Source organism: Lepidochelys kempii, chromosome 5 (assembly GCF_965140265.1).
Source record: "Lepidochelys kempii isolate rLepKem1 chromosome 5, rLepKem1.hap2, whole genome shotgun sequence".
NCBI classification, from domain to species: domain Eukaryota; kingdom Metazoa; phylum Chordata; order Testudines; family Cheloniidae; genus Lepidochelys; species Lepidochelys kempii.
In genome coordinates, this window is record NC_133260.1 from 35,203,055 (window position 1) to 35,216,724 (window position 13,670).

General features: G+C 48.5%; 1 protein-coding gene across 1 annotated transcript; it reads right to left on the reverse strand.

Annotated features, from left to right (window-relative positions):
- Nucleotides 1-3,903: 3,903 nt before the first annotated feature.
- On the reverse strand, nt 3,904-10,796 carry MCIDAS (multiciliate differentiation and DNA synthesis associated cell cycle protein). Its single transcript, XM_073346086.1, has 6 exons — nt 10,595-10,796; nt 9,888-9,973; nt 5,727-5,803; nt 5,071-5,368; nt 4,618-4,728; nt 3,904-4,356 (listed from the first exon to the last, which is right to left on the reverse strand). Exons 1-6 carry the CDS (start codon nt 10,794-10,796, stop codon nt 3,904-3,906), a joined length of 1,227 nt encoding a protein of 408 aa, XP_073202187.1.
- Between the last annotated feature and the right edge of the window lie 2,874 nt (nt 10,797-13,670).

Below are 13,670 nucleotides of genomic sequence, written 5' to 3' on the forward strand. Positions count from 1 at the left end.
CCAGTGGAGCCCCTGGCCATCTGCAAATCTTAAGCAACTCTGTGCTGCTCCTTCTTGTCCCATTTCACCAATAATTAAAAACAATAGCGATCTCTCAATTCTGTGGGCCTTCAGGCCACTGGGCTTATGCTATCATTTTCAGTGTAGCACAAAATGAAGCATCCAAACAAAGGACTGCAGCATTTCACCCTGGGTTTACTCCTCCAGGCAAATTTAAATTCACTTGATGTTGCAGGTTAATTAATAAACAGGGCAATTTTAAAGAAAAAAATGGAAAAATCCACATTGACACCAATGCAAAATGTTTGTCTGAATGTGAGAAAAGACCCACTAATGGCTACAAACATCCATGCAGGAAAAAATATATTCCTACTTAATGCTGTTGATGCTATATCTGACAAGGAAACTTCCTAATATAGTGTCCAAGTTTCTGAAGATGCCATCCAAGAATAAACAGGAAAAGTAGGACAAGATAATCTTTTGCTCAAACAACAAAAATAAAATGAAAAAGATGAAGCTACTTCCTGGATGCATTCATAATAAACTTCTGACAGAGGGGCAAACTATTTAAAGCTCACTGAGAAAGAAATGACACCAATGTCCTAACACACATTGCAGAAGTTCAAAAATTCCTCTGCAGCCACCATCAACCTGATGGTTGGTTAATTTAAAAAAGAAAGTAGATGCATCAACTTCTCAGTGACTCGTGGTGCAACTCTCAGGGCCATTATGGACTAGATCCTGCCCTGTGCACCAGCACAGCCCAAAGGCCAATCTACCTGGACACAGGAGGATTCCCAACATATCTAGGAATCCTTGATGATGTAAACCCACTGTAATGACTTCTCAGCCACCCCCACCCCACATCCAGGTGCTGGTTGGGTTGGCTCCCTGATGCCTCAATGCCACGCGCTGCCAGAATGGGCATGGGAGCGCTGCTGGCAGCTGGTATAGGTGAGAATTGCTCTCAAGCAGTTCCCATTTGTGCTAGGGTCTGGCCCAGTTCCTGGATAATCCCTGTATGGGATCAGAAGACAGAAAGGTGGCTTTAAAGTACCTGTGCAAACACATACCCCTGTAGATTTGTATCAAGTGCCCTTCAGCCACACCAGAGAATCAGGGCCTGATGATGCTACTGTCATAATCTTAGTGGGAATCTGGCTTGATCTAATTAACCGCAAAGACCTGGAACCACCAGAAGGACAAAATGGAAAAATGATTCAGAGACCTGGGGAACTTTTCCATTAGACGGACAGCATGGCTGACCCCAAATAGGAAATTAATAGACTGAGCCCAAAACAGGGAAGCTGAGGGAAAGGAGTTGAGTTCCTGCCTTCTCTTGTAGCATTGCCAGTTGAAGACCTACACTTCTACTTTTAAACCTGTTTGAGAAGAAGACGATGTCACAATGCACTGTATCAGAATGGTAGGAGCAGGTGGAAATAAAGTCATGGAAGACAAAGCAGTTGAATTCAAAATATTGACAATGCTTAAAAGACCTTCACATCTGCCCAGCCATCTCATCACATTTGGACTGGTTTGATGGAAACTCTGTAACAAGTATTAAAAAACAAAATAAGTGGATAAAAGAGTATTGTTATCTCTGGGCCAATTCAAAAGAGCAATAAACATCACTTGCTTGTAGTCTGGGGAGTTTATTATTACATTGTTGTGTCTTATGTATAGAATTAAAAGCTTTTCATTTGGCCCTTCTTATCTTTTACGAATAAATATTGAGTATGAAATTATGTATTTACCTGGTATGCTTTGTGTTTATTTTAATAAAAACATGGAGGGAGGAGGCTGGAGATTTTGATGCAATTTGGTGTGTTTTATCAATGTATTCCCTGCTGAATTATGGTAACAGTGATGTCTAAACACATTGCAAACAGGTGTAGCAGATTCTGCCTCTGCTGCCCAAAGCAGAGCCATCACTGTTCCCAGTTCGGATGGCAAAGTGCTTCCCTTGAGGAGGGAACCGGATTGGAATTGTGCCAGCATTGAGTCCCCATAGTTCCAGAGGTGCCTGAAAAACCGCAGGACCCAAGACGCGATTAACCGTCCTAGGGTCACATTTGCGATTCCTTCGCATTAAATGCAGGAGACCACATCTACTCTAATTGTTAGGACAATGGTGTAGTTTGCAAAAACCACAGGTCTCTGGGTGCAAGATAGCAACTTTAGCGAGCAGTCTGCCACTCAGATCAGAGGAAGCATTGCTCACAGGAAACTGTACTGTCTGCAAGTCACACCTTCAGCATCGTGCTATGTATTTATAAAGTTCTGTCGGTGTGCATGGCCCTGTGCAACAGGTAGATACTGTAACCTATTCTGAGACGTTCCCGACCTTGAGCCTTTAAAATCTCAGCTAAGCCATGCTGGACAGGGACCAGTGAATGTGCAAAGGAGTCCCTGATTGTGATCTTCATTCTCTTATGTACCGTAGAAATGGAAACTTCTTATATGACAGATTAATTATAATGTTGTTCGGTTCACAAGCGAACCACACAACTTTCAACAGGTACCTGCAATTTAAAGGTATCAGTTCAACCTTTGACTTTGCTGTTTGCACTTCTCTTTACCAGACAGAATTCTCCTGCATGTTCGCAGGCAGGGTCTCTTTTTCCTAAGGCTTTATCAGAACAAGTTGCGGTAAGAAAGATCTTCTTCTTCTACTGTTATTGAACACGCTGTTATTTTTTCACAGACCAAAGTAAATGAACATGCCTGATGCAAAACCATGCTTACTTGACATTATTTTTAAAAATCCATTGTAATTTAATGTACAAAACCATTTAGTGCTCACAGTAGGTGTAAAAATACATTTACAATTGTATACAAGACAGTCTCTAAAATGTGACCTTGTAAACTTCCCGGATTTAAAATTCCAGTAATAGTGAAGTGTAGTATGCTAGTCTCTAAGGTGCCACAAGTACTCCTTTTCTTTTTCCAAGAGTGCGTGCATTTCCCAAGATGCTATCGATCATCATTATTTTATTACCTCACATTCCTTCTAACAAAACTGCTGCGAGAGAAACCAGGCAACATCTTTCTTTCAAAGATATCTCAAGAACAGTAATACTACTGCTAATAAACAATGTCTGTGAAGGGACACCAACAACCCGAAAGCCACGATGCTGTGTGAAAATGGTCTACCTGTTCTACCACGATCACTAGAAGTGAGGGAAGTTGCTGCGGCATATGTCCCCCCCCCCCCCCCAGTTCGTTTGGGGTGTGTATTTGACTAGTTGTGTGTACAGTCAGTTTTGCTGTTTCCCCTTGTGTAGTTAGCTGGTGGCTGAAAAGACCCTCGTAACCATCAACAGGGGAGCAGAGAACCCCTTATTCACATTTGAATGTTTTTAAAAAAAAGTTTCAAGGCTCACACTATTTACAGGGTTTTAAAAAAATCCACATGGATAGTGTCCCTTTAAGTATCTAGCATAATGACAGGTTTCAGAGTAGCAGCCGTGTTAGTCTGTATCCGCAAAAGGAAAAAGAGGACTTGTGGCACCTTAGAGACTAACCAATTTATTTGAGCATGAGCTTTCCTGAGCTCCACCAAAGCTTATGCTCAAATAAATTGGTTAGCCTCTAAGGTGCCGCAAGTCCTCCTTTTCTTTTTAAGTATCTAGAGTATCTCTCTGAACCTGCTCAAAAGTTGAAAGGGTCACAGCAATGGCTTCAAAAGAAAAAACACACCACAGCTGTATTGTGGTAAATGCTTCTTTTCCTTACCAAAAAAGAAAAAAGTGCTTCCAGTTTTTGCGACAGACAACGTCCTGTAAGTGGAAGTCACCTTGGGGGACTAGGGTCGGCGGAACAGTGCTAAGTTCAAGTACAGGCAGTGCGAAGTTTTCATGGGAGACCTTGGCCAGTGTAGTTAGCTGATCGTTTCCTGGCTCAGCTGGGAACCCATCTAAACTTGTAGCCCCCGGTGGCTGTCCTGATGGTGAAAGCATTTCCCTGCGGGAAAGCTAGTGTCCGGATCGTGCCGTGATCTGTGATGGAGGTCCTGAAAGACACACCTTCCTCCAGCTCGCTGTCACTCAGGTTCACCGCGCTGCGGCTGCTGCAAGTCTGCAGGCCGCTGAACGCCCCGTACATGTGAATAGCCTGGCCCTGGCTGCCCGGAGCTCGTGCTGCCTCCGCCTGCAGCCGCGGGCGCTTCGCCTCTCTGTGCTCATCGATAGCCTGCAGCGCCGCGTTACAGGTGTCTGAGATCTCCCGCAGGATTTCATCCACTTCTGCGCAGTCCTCCTGCCTGGCCGCGTACAGCTGCTCCAGGCTTCTCTTAGCTGAGCTCCTGGGAAGGAAAGCGTCGGCCCCCTCCTTGGACTGGTGGATCATCAGTTTCTGTGGGTAAAACAACATGCAACTGGCTGCTTTAAACCGATCGCCGTGGCTCCCACTGGGCGCATCGCGTGGACCGGGGAGGTGCAATACACCCGCGTGGGAGCTTAGCTTTGGCTCTGGCTCCGCGTTTCCGGCCTCAGGGCGCCCCCTGGGGGTCTCAGGGCTGCAAGCCTCGAGCAGTGAAAGGAATCGCTGCATGTCATTATCACTTTTGTACCCCGAGGACGGTGCTTTGGGAAAGAAACCTGGAGGAACACTTACATCGAGCACACAGGCCAGCTGCTTCGCCTGGCTAGCTAGCTCCTTCAGCTGCACGTTTCGTTCCTTCAGGGAAGTGATCTCTTCCTGCTTTTGGGTTAATGTCACGTGCAGCTGTTGAACGACAAGGTGTCAGTTTGAAATCAAACATTTCCTCTACCGTAGAAAGTCAGGTTACAGCTGGCACGCGTGCTCACACACGCTGTAGCGTGCACACACCGTACACAAACCGATTTAGCCTCTTTACTTTTGCAAACAGTATTGATCAGTAACTAGGGACCGTTCAGGAGACCACTTTGCTCAACAGAGCTAGCCAATGGTGCGCAATATGTGACATTGGGATTACTCCGCTATCGAGCCAGGACCAGTTAGTTTGGAAGGAATATAGGACGTAGGCAACCCCGTCTGAGTAATCTCTGCAATACCTGAGCAGGATGATTCGTTCTACCTTCATACCTGATTATTTTCCACCAGTGCATCCCCTAACGCTTTCTGGTTTTGGTCTGCCACATCTTTCCAGTACTGTTCCGCGGAGTTTTGCAAGTTCATGTGCGGAAGAGGATTGTTTTGTGACCGTTGAATATAAGGGCTAAAGGCTGATCCGTCGCCGAGAGGAAAAGTGAAGTCCGCCGTGTCCAGTGGAGGTGGCATTAAGGAGGATGGGTCTATGGAGGAAATCACAAGGGTGAGCTCATCATATCTCTTTACGCGTTCGCTGCTAGACCTGACACCGACACTCAAGTTCTTGCTGCTACTACAGTGAATCGTAAAGATCTGAACTGGTGTTTAATTCAGTCGTGTGAGTCTGGACACCCTAACGTACCACACCATTGGTATGCACCAAACACGCATATTTCGTTTGCATCTCCTTGGGGGGTTCCTTGGGGAACAACATTTAAAAAAACAATGTCAGTGCAAACTTTTCTTAACGAATGCTAGATTGGTGCATTCAGTTATGTAATGTCCAATGACTAAACTGATAGCAAATTAAACTGGTACCCAAAAAGGCAAAAGCACCTGAGGGGACCAAAATGCAATGTCTGAAGCTAGGGGACCATAGGCAGCCGGTGCTCTGTATGAATAAATGTGTGAATATGCAATAAGAAAAGTACTTGCCACATATAAAACTATCGACAGCATCTCTGAACTCCTGGAAGTCGAACTCGGGTTCAGGTTGCAAGCAGTGGCTCTGAAACATGTAAAGGAAACATACAAGTTAATCAGTGCATTCAGATTCGCCAATCAGATCTGCCCACACACTAATGGCGGGTCTCCGGCGCTGCTTCGCTTCGCTTGCCGGTGTGCACACGCTCTGTTGTGCGCACTCACATACCTGGAACTCTAGCCCCCAAGCTGGACCCTGGAAAGGGCAAGCTTGTACTGCCATGGTCAGGGTAATGGCTGATGCGCAGCGCTTAGTGTCTCTACCAGTATAAAGGTGAATGTGGCAGGTGACTGGTAATTGGGAAACCTCTGATCCGTTAACCAGGTTAGAGGCTTTGGCCAACTCTGCCGAGTCCCTCGGATGCGGCCAACCCCAGTGGCACGCGTTGCTACAGCCTGCCTGCCCCGCGGCCCCCCATATAGGGTGCTTACTCTATTCTCATTGGTTAGCAACACGAGCCAACCATATTCGGCCAGCCTGGGCATTCCTCCAGAGTCAGTGAAAGATTAACCCGGGCGCTTCTGCTACAACAGCATTTCTCCCACACCTCGCTCTTAGATACTGTGCGCCCAGGCAGGTGTCTGTCCCCAGAGAGCCTCCTGCCTTCCTACGGATCGCTTCATTCCTTCACCGTTCTTCTCCTCTCTTCCACTCTCTCTCTCTCACTCTCTCTCTTTCTCCTGATTTTGGATGGATGGAGGAAAACGCACTTTCTTGTGCACCCCATATAGCATTCTGTCTGAACAGTACATCTGTGATCGTGGACAGAAGCACAGTGTGGACAAAGAGCATCCTGGCAAATAACAGTCCTTTAAAACATGAACTTAGCTTGTGTGCAATTGCACGCCGGTATTGACTACACCGAGGGGAAAGGAAATTGTGCAAAAAAATGTGTACCGTAATTCAGCTCATGTTGTATGGAGAATTTCCCTACCGAGTGCTTTCAAAGGAAACTGTATGGCAGAGAGGATTGTGTGCAGTGTGGTTACACCTTTTTAAAATTTCTTCTTCCTACATTCAATCTGCCATCCATTTGTCAGCTCCACTACACAAAGGAAAGCTCCAGACACAACAAAAGCCCCACCTGTGTTCTCTGGCATCCTCCCTCTCAGATTCAGCTGGTACTGCAGAGGACACAGCTAGCTGTATATGTGTCTGTCATGTATGCATTTCCCATTTTTGTTTCAGATCTTATGTATTAATCTTTTAAACATGCAGCAGCCAGACTTCTAGCTAAAACAGAGCAACCAGGACATACCACTTTGCTCTCATTCTCAGATTCTGGATCCAGGTAAAGGTCCTCATCCTAATCTTTCAAGGCCTGAATGGGGTTGGGTCTAGCTATCTTTGAAGCCATCTCCCTTTCCATCACCCATCAGCTGTCATCAAGAGGGATGCTACTATAAATGAACCTCAGAGCCTAGCTTTATTGGTCTGGACACCAAAGTCATTGGGTGTATCATAAATACATAGAAAGACATGACCTAGGGACAAGATTCTTGTGGTAGGAGACCCTCCTTAGAAATGGAGATCAGGATGAAAGCAATATGTGTCACTTTTAAGGTGCAGTGCAAAAGTGTCTCTCTTTCAGCAAGCCTTGCCCCGACAATGAGGGCTGCAGAATAGCCCCGTTCACACAAGATACACAATAAAGAATAACCCCTCTCAAGAGAGCAACATAAGGAGGGAGAGATATAGTGGGCCTTGGATAGAAATTGTGCCCATTTTACAGATGGGGGAACTGAAACTCAGCGAGGGTAAGTGACCTGCAAAGAGATGTCTGTGTCACAGCTGGGAATGACAGACTAGAACTCAGATCTCCTGTCTCCTAGTGGTTCTGTACTATAACAGCAGCATCACTCACCCTCAGTGAGCAAGCACTGCTTTCAATAACCCCTTTTCCTACATCTGTACCAGTTATCTTTTTCTGATCTCCCGCACTTTTGGAGTGAACCCCAGTAATTTTATCTTCATTTCAATCCCCCAAAAGGGAGTGTTTTGACAAGTAAAGGGGCAAAGCGCTATTGAGCCAAATGCCTATTCACACAGGCTCTGTAATTCAGCTCAGCTTGAAAAAAGAGCATGCTGCAAAACTTTTCAAATGGTGTAGCTAATGCAAGGAGCTTTGAAACAGTAGTGTAGGATTTTTCATTCATTTTATTAGTGCCTAGTAGATAGAGCACTGGACTGGGACTCAGGAGACCTAGGTTCTATTCCTTGCTTTGCTATTGGCCTGCTGGGTGACCTTGGGCAAATCACGTCCCTGCCCTGTGCCTCAGTTTCCCTATCTGTAAAATGGGGATAATGATACTGACCTCCTCTGTAACACACTCTGAGCTCTACTGATGAAAACTCCCCTAGAAGAGCTAGGTATGATTATATTATTCCAATAGCATCCAGAGGCCCCAATCACAATCAAATCCCCATTATGCTAGAAGTGGTACAAACATTGCAAGAGACACGGCCTCCCCCCACCCCGCACGACAATCATGTGAGGAAAGAGATGGTGGCATAAACTAGCAGGGCTGAATGGCTTGGAGTAAACTTAAAAATAGAAACTCTAAGACAAATAAACAGATACAATAGAGAGTAGAGGTTCCTACTAGCCCTCCACCTACCCCTGTCTGTGGATTGCTTCCAAAATGCTAGGCAGTATTTGTTTTGATTTATACATTTCTTATCCCATTTCAGGAAGAGTCTCACCTCAGCCTTAGGAGTGGCTGATTTCTGACCCTTTTGAAACCCAAGACTGTTCATCTACTGTTAGAGCAGGGGTTCTCAAACTGTAGATCGCAACCTCATTTTAATGGGGTCACCAAGGCTGGTGTTGGCCCTGAAGCCCAAGCCCCACCGCTCAGGGCTAAGGTCACATGGCCCCCACCCAGGGCAGAAGCCTTTGGGCTTCAGCTTTGCTTCTCCCGCCAGGGCAGTGGGGCTCGGGTGGGCTCGGACTTCAGGCCCCGTTGTGGGTTAGTGTAGTAATTTTTGTTGTCCAAGGGGGTCCCCACGCAATGAAGTTTGCGAACCGCTGTGTTAGAGGTTTCTGCCTTACTCTCTAGAGGGCCTGAATGGGCCAGATCCAACGCTCACTGGTGTCACTGGGAGTATTTCCACTGATTGCAACAGGCTTTGGAGTATGCTCCATATCCGCACCAGGATGAGTAAGAAAGAGGCCAATGTCTGTCTGTAGTAGCTAGCTGTTTCCAGAGCATAGGCACTGAGTGCCCCCTTCTCCAATTCCCGCACTGGGTCCTTTGTCTTCGTCACACAGCCTACAGCTGCTAGTCGTTCCTAAACCAACCCATCTGCTGCAACGGGAGAGGGTGGGGCAGAAGGGAGAGCCCGGGGATGAAGCAGAGCCTGGAGCCGGCAGCGTTCTATGAACCGTCAGCACCTGTTCCGAGCTGGAACCAGGGGGAAGAGGGTCCTGTCTGACTCTGGGTTTGCAAAGCAATAATCGCTTGATCCCTGTTGGCTTGTCCATAGGATCGCCTTGCTGCACGTGCAGAGCCTGCTGTTCGGGGCATGACTGACCTGCAGGTGATACTTCCAAACGGAATGCACAGCGAGCTCATTAAGCAGCTCCCCTCTCTTTGCAGCAGCCAGGGAATCAAGGACTCCTTGGGGTGCTTTGGGAAGATGGCTACGTCTTAACCTTTATGAACTACCCCAGAAGTCAGCAGGAGAATTGCCAAAGGGAGTTAAAGGGCAAGCACTTCAGCATATTCAGAGACTCATCCCCCGCTGGCACTGATATCTACCAGAATGCCAGGGCGGCTTGATCTTTTCTCAGCTGGAGTTTACAAACCCCACCCATCGCGCATTTCGGAACGGATTGGCTATAGCAAGTAGCAGTCCTAGCTACCTGCCCGTTCATTTAAAGGCTGGTTAACCGCAGCTTGCCTGAGAAGAGCGAGGAAGGAGGTAAGAGAAGCGGCTCGAACGTGCGTGGAAAATGCCTCTTCTTCCATTGCGAACGCCCGTGCTTCAGATGAAGTTGAGGAACAAGTGCATCTGAATTAACGCGGGGAGACTCAGAGACTGCCTCGTGGGGGGGGTGTCCGGGGAGGCGAGAGGGTGTCAAATGGGGAGCGGAAGACTCAGTTACCTGCGGGGCAGCTGCAACACTAGAAGTCTCCTGCTGAAAGACCGAGGTGCAGTCTGCTAAATCTTGCCAGTCGATAGTAGCAAGTGCTGGGGTGGGGGGAAGAGAAACAGACATTTACAACAATGCTCATTGTAGGTGGCAAGTGCTGGGGGGGGGGGGGAGAGAAACAGACATTTACAGCAATGCTCATTGTAGGTGGCAAGTGCTGGGGGGGAGAGAGAAACAGACATTTACAGCAATGCTCATTGTAGGTGGCAAGTGCTGGGGTGGGGGGAAGAGAAACAGACATTTACAACAATGCTCATTGTAGGTGGCAAGTGCTGGGGGGGGGAGAGAAACAGACATTTACAACAATGCTCATTGTAGGTGGCAAGTGCTGGGGGGGAGAGAGAAACAGACATTTACAATAATGCTCATTGTAGGTGGCAAGTGCTGGGGGGGGAGAGAAACAGACATTTACAGCAATGCTCGTTGGAGGTGGCAAGTGCTGAGGGGCGCGGGGGGCGGGGGGGAGAGAAACCGACATTTACATCAATGCTCGTTGGAGGAGACAGGTGCAGGGGACAGCAGCAGCCCCTTCCACGCTCACTTTCCGCTCTTGCCCTGGTCCTTGCCCAGACGGGTGGCCAGAAGAGGCTAGGAGCAAGGCCGGGGACTCCTGCTTCCACACAAAGCGGGGAAGGGGTTTCGCAGTCCCCACAACTCACCGAGCTCTACCGTGGCGGGCGGCTGGTCACTGTGAACTGCCGCCGGAGCGGCGCTGGCAAAGCTCTTCCGCGGCGCGGGACCGTCTCCCAGGCGCACCTTCCTCTCGAGTCTGGCTGGCTTCTTGCCGAGCCGGCTGCCCAGGTCACCCACCCTGTTGGGACAGATGCTGTCAAAGGCTTTCCGGCCGCTGCGGTTCCGCATGGCGCAGGCTGGACCCGGGGCCTTAGCTTAGCTCTGGCTTTGGGGACCCAGCGGCTCTCTCCGCCCCGCTCTTTGCTGGCAGACCCGTCCGGCGCCCGGCCCAGCGGCTGCCCATGGCCGTTACCGGGCTGGTTTTGACACCGTTGGAGGGGCCCCGACCGGTCTCCAGGGCAGCGGGTCCAGGGGGAGCGGAGAGGGGGGGTGACTGGAGAGCGGGGGCGGGGCTGGCTGCGGAGTGAGCGCCAGAGGTGGCGCCTTCGCCTTGGCACAATCTGCGCCCTGCAGAGGCGCTAACAGTCAACCCGGCAACAGGGCATCGCCCGGGCCCTGCAGCAGCGGCCGCTTTGCGCCCTTGCAGCGCACATTGGCGCCGGCATCCAACCGGCTTAGCCCAGCCCCGGACCAGAACCTGTTCGGCTGGACTCTCGGGCTCCAGCGCGCCAGGGGTCCCCCGCCGTGCAGCAAAGAGCTGGGGAGTCACGGGCTAAGGGCTCAGAGAGCACGGTGAGGGGCGATACTCAGCGGGGCCATAGCTAGGGACCTCCCCGTGCAGGACGCCATCGTGCGAGAGGTGCCGTTATTAAAAACATGACTCTGACAAAAAGGGGGGGGGGAGATGTAACTACCCCAGAACCATGAACATCAGAGGTGAAACCTCGTTAGTTCCTCCAGACGATCCCTCTACCAAAGCAGGATACCCCCCTACATTACATTACTAGAGATTCCTTTAATTTAGAGAGTTTAAAGAGAAGACAGGTAGCAACTGTGTTTGTACAGGGCCTAGCACAATGGGGTCCTGGTCCATGACAGAGATTCCTAGACCATATTATAATAATAAATAATGAATAACTAGTGCCCCCCCACAATGACCTACAGAGTAGGAGAGGACCCTAGAAAAAAGCAGGCGGTGAGGTTTTTCAAACCACCTGTTACTTGAGAACACTGTACATTACAGTGAGAAATAAATGCAAACAAGTCTGTTTGGGTGTGTTAATATATGTTTTAAAATGACCCTGACACATTTAAATGCCTTGCACTCTCTACACAGGTGGTCTTTCTAGTCTCCTAACATTACAAGTGCATCAGGTAAGGGTGCCTTAAGAGACTGAAACATTTGGATCCCTCCTAGTAGCATTTTAGGTCCCTATCTAAAACTGTATCTGCAGGACTGCATTTCCAAAATCAAGCTATAGGTTTGTCTTTGCTGGGCCCTTTTTTTGTCCATTTATGCCTCAGTACATTCATGACATTTTAGGGTCGGGACCAATCAAAAACTAGGGTGACAGCAGAATCAAGAAGGTGAAACAACGATGTCTGAGGGTAACGTCTACACTGCAACGTAAACCCAGGGTTAGTGGGACATGAGTCAGCTGACCCTGGGTTAGAGAACCCAGAGCTTGAGCATCCACACTGATTAACCCTAAATTAAGATTTTTCTAACCCCAGGGTTTGAACCTGGGGCTCTGCTATGTACATTGCAGCACACAGACCTGAGTCAAACCAGCTGTAGCACAGGCTCCTTTGCACAATGTGGCCACTCTCAGCCTTTGACTGTGGTGCACTGTGGGAAAACTTGTCTGTCCAGGGTGTGGGTTTCGGGAAGTTTGAACAGCCCACCAACACAGCCTGCCAAGGAGTCATTTTGGTCTGCGTACTCCCAGCTACCAGAGGCAGTGACACAGAGGGAGGCACCTTTTCAAGAACATCTTTTGCTTGCTCAGCGCTTTCCCTCCTGTGTCAGGAAATGGGCAGAGCTTCCATGAGCGCTGGTGGACATTTTGAGGGCGTTTTCTGACCCACCTAAGGCACCTGACAGAGCTTATAATAAGAAAAGGAGGACTTGGGGCACCTTAGAGACTAACCAATTTAGTCTCTAAGGTGCCCCAAGTCCTCCTTTTCTTTTTGCGAATACAGACTAACACGGCTGTCACTCTGAAACCAGAGCTTACAATGGAGCAGGAGGAGGAGAACACAGGCATGGCAGACTTGAACTGGCTGATGCTGCTTATGACACGCCGTATAGCTGCTGATGCCCCTCTCCCATCCCCATAGACTGGAGCTTCTGATGCAAGGCCACAAACACAGATTGGTGGGATCACATAGTCATGCAGACCTGGGAAGATCAACAGAATTTTTGCAAGAAGAAAGCTACATTTCTGGAGCTTTGTGATCAGCATGCTGCTCCAACCCTACAGTGTAAAGATACATGTGCCTTACCTGTCCTGAAGCCGGTTGTTGTTGCTGTCTGAAAGCTGGCTACCCCAGACTGCAACAGGTCCACTGCAAACCAGTTTGGTGTGGGGAAGTCAACCGCGGGTAAAATGGTGCCAGATGATTCTGAGGCAATCGGACCTGTGATTTACCCCAAGGTGGCAGGCATAAAAGATATTCCTAAAGTAATTGCTGACTGTCAGAGAATGGGGTTTCCAAACTGCACCAGGGCCCTTGATGGGACTCGGGTGCCCATAGTTTGCCCTCCTCGACGAGCTCATGAGTACCTGCAAAGGGTAATACTCCATTGTTATACAAGCCCTTGTGGACCACAGAGGTCAGTTTATGAGTGTCGGTGTGAGATGCACTGGAAAAGTTCACAATGCAATTATTTTTTGCTGATCGGGCATCTACATCCATGGACAGGCTTGGACACTAGTCCCACCAAATGACATTGTCATAAATTGAGTTACTATCCCCACCATTATTCTTGGGAACCCTGCATTTCCCCTTTTGCCTTGGATTATCAAACAGTACCTTGATTTCAGAGGCCCTGACAAAAGACTGTTTAATTACACTCCCAGGCAGTGTAGAATGGTTGTTGAATGTGCTTTGGCAGATTGAAAGCCCATTGGAGATGTCTACAAACCCATTTAGATGGCA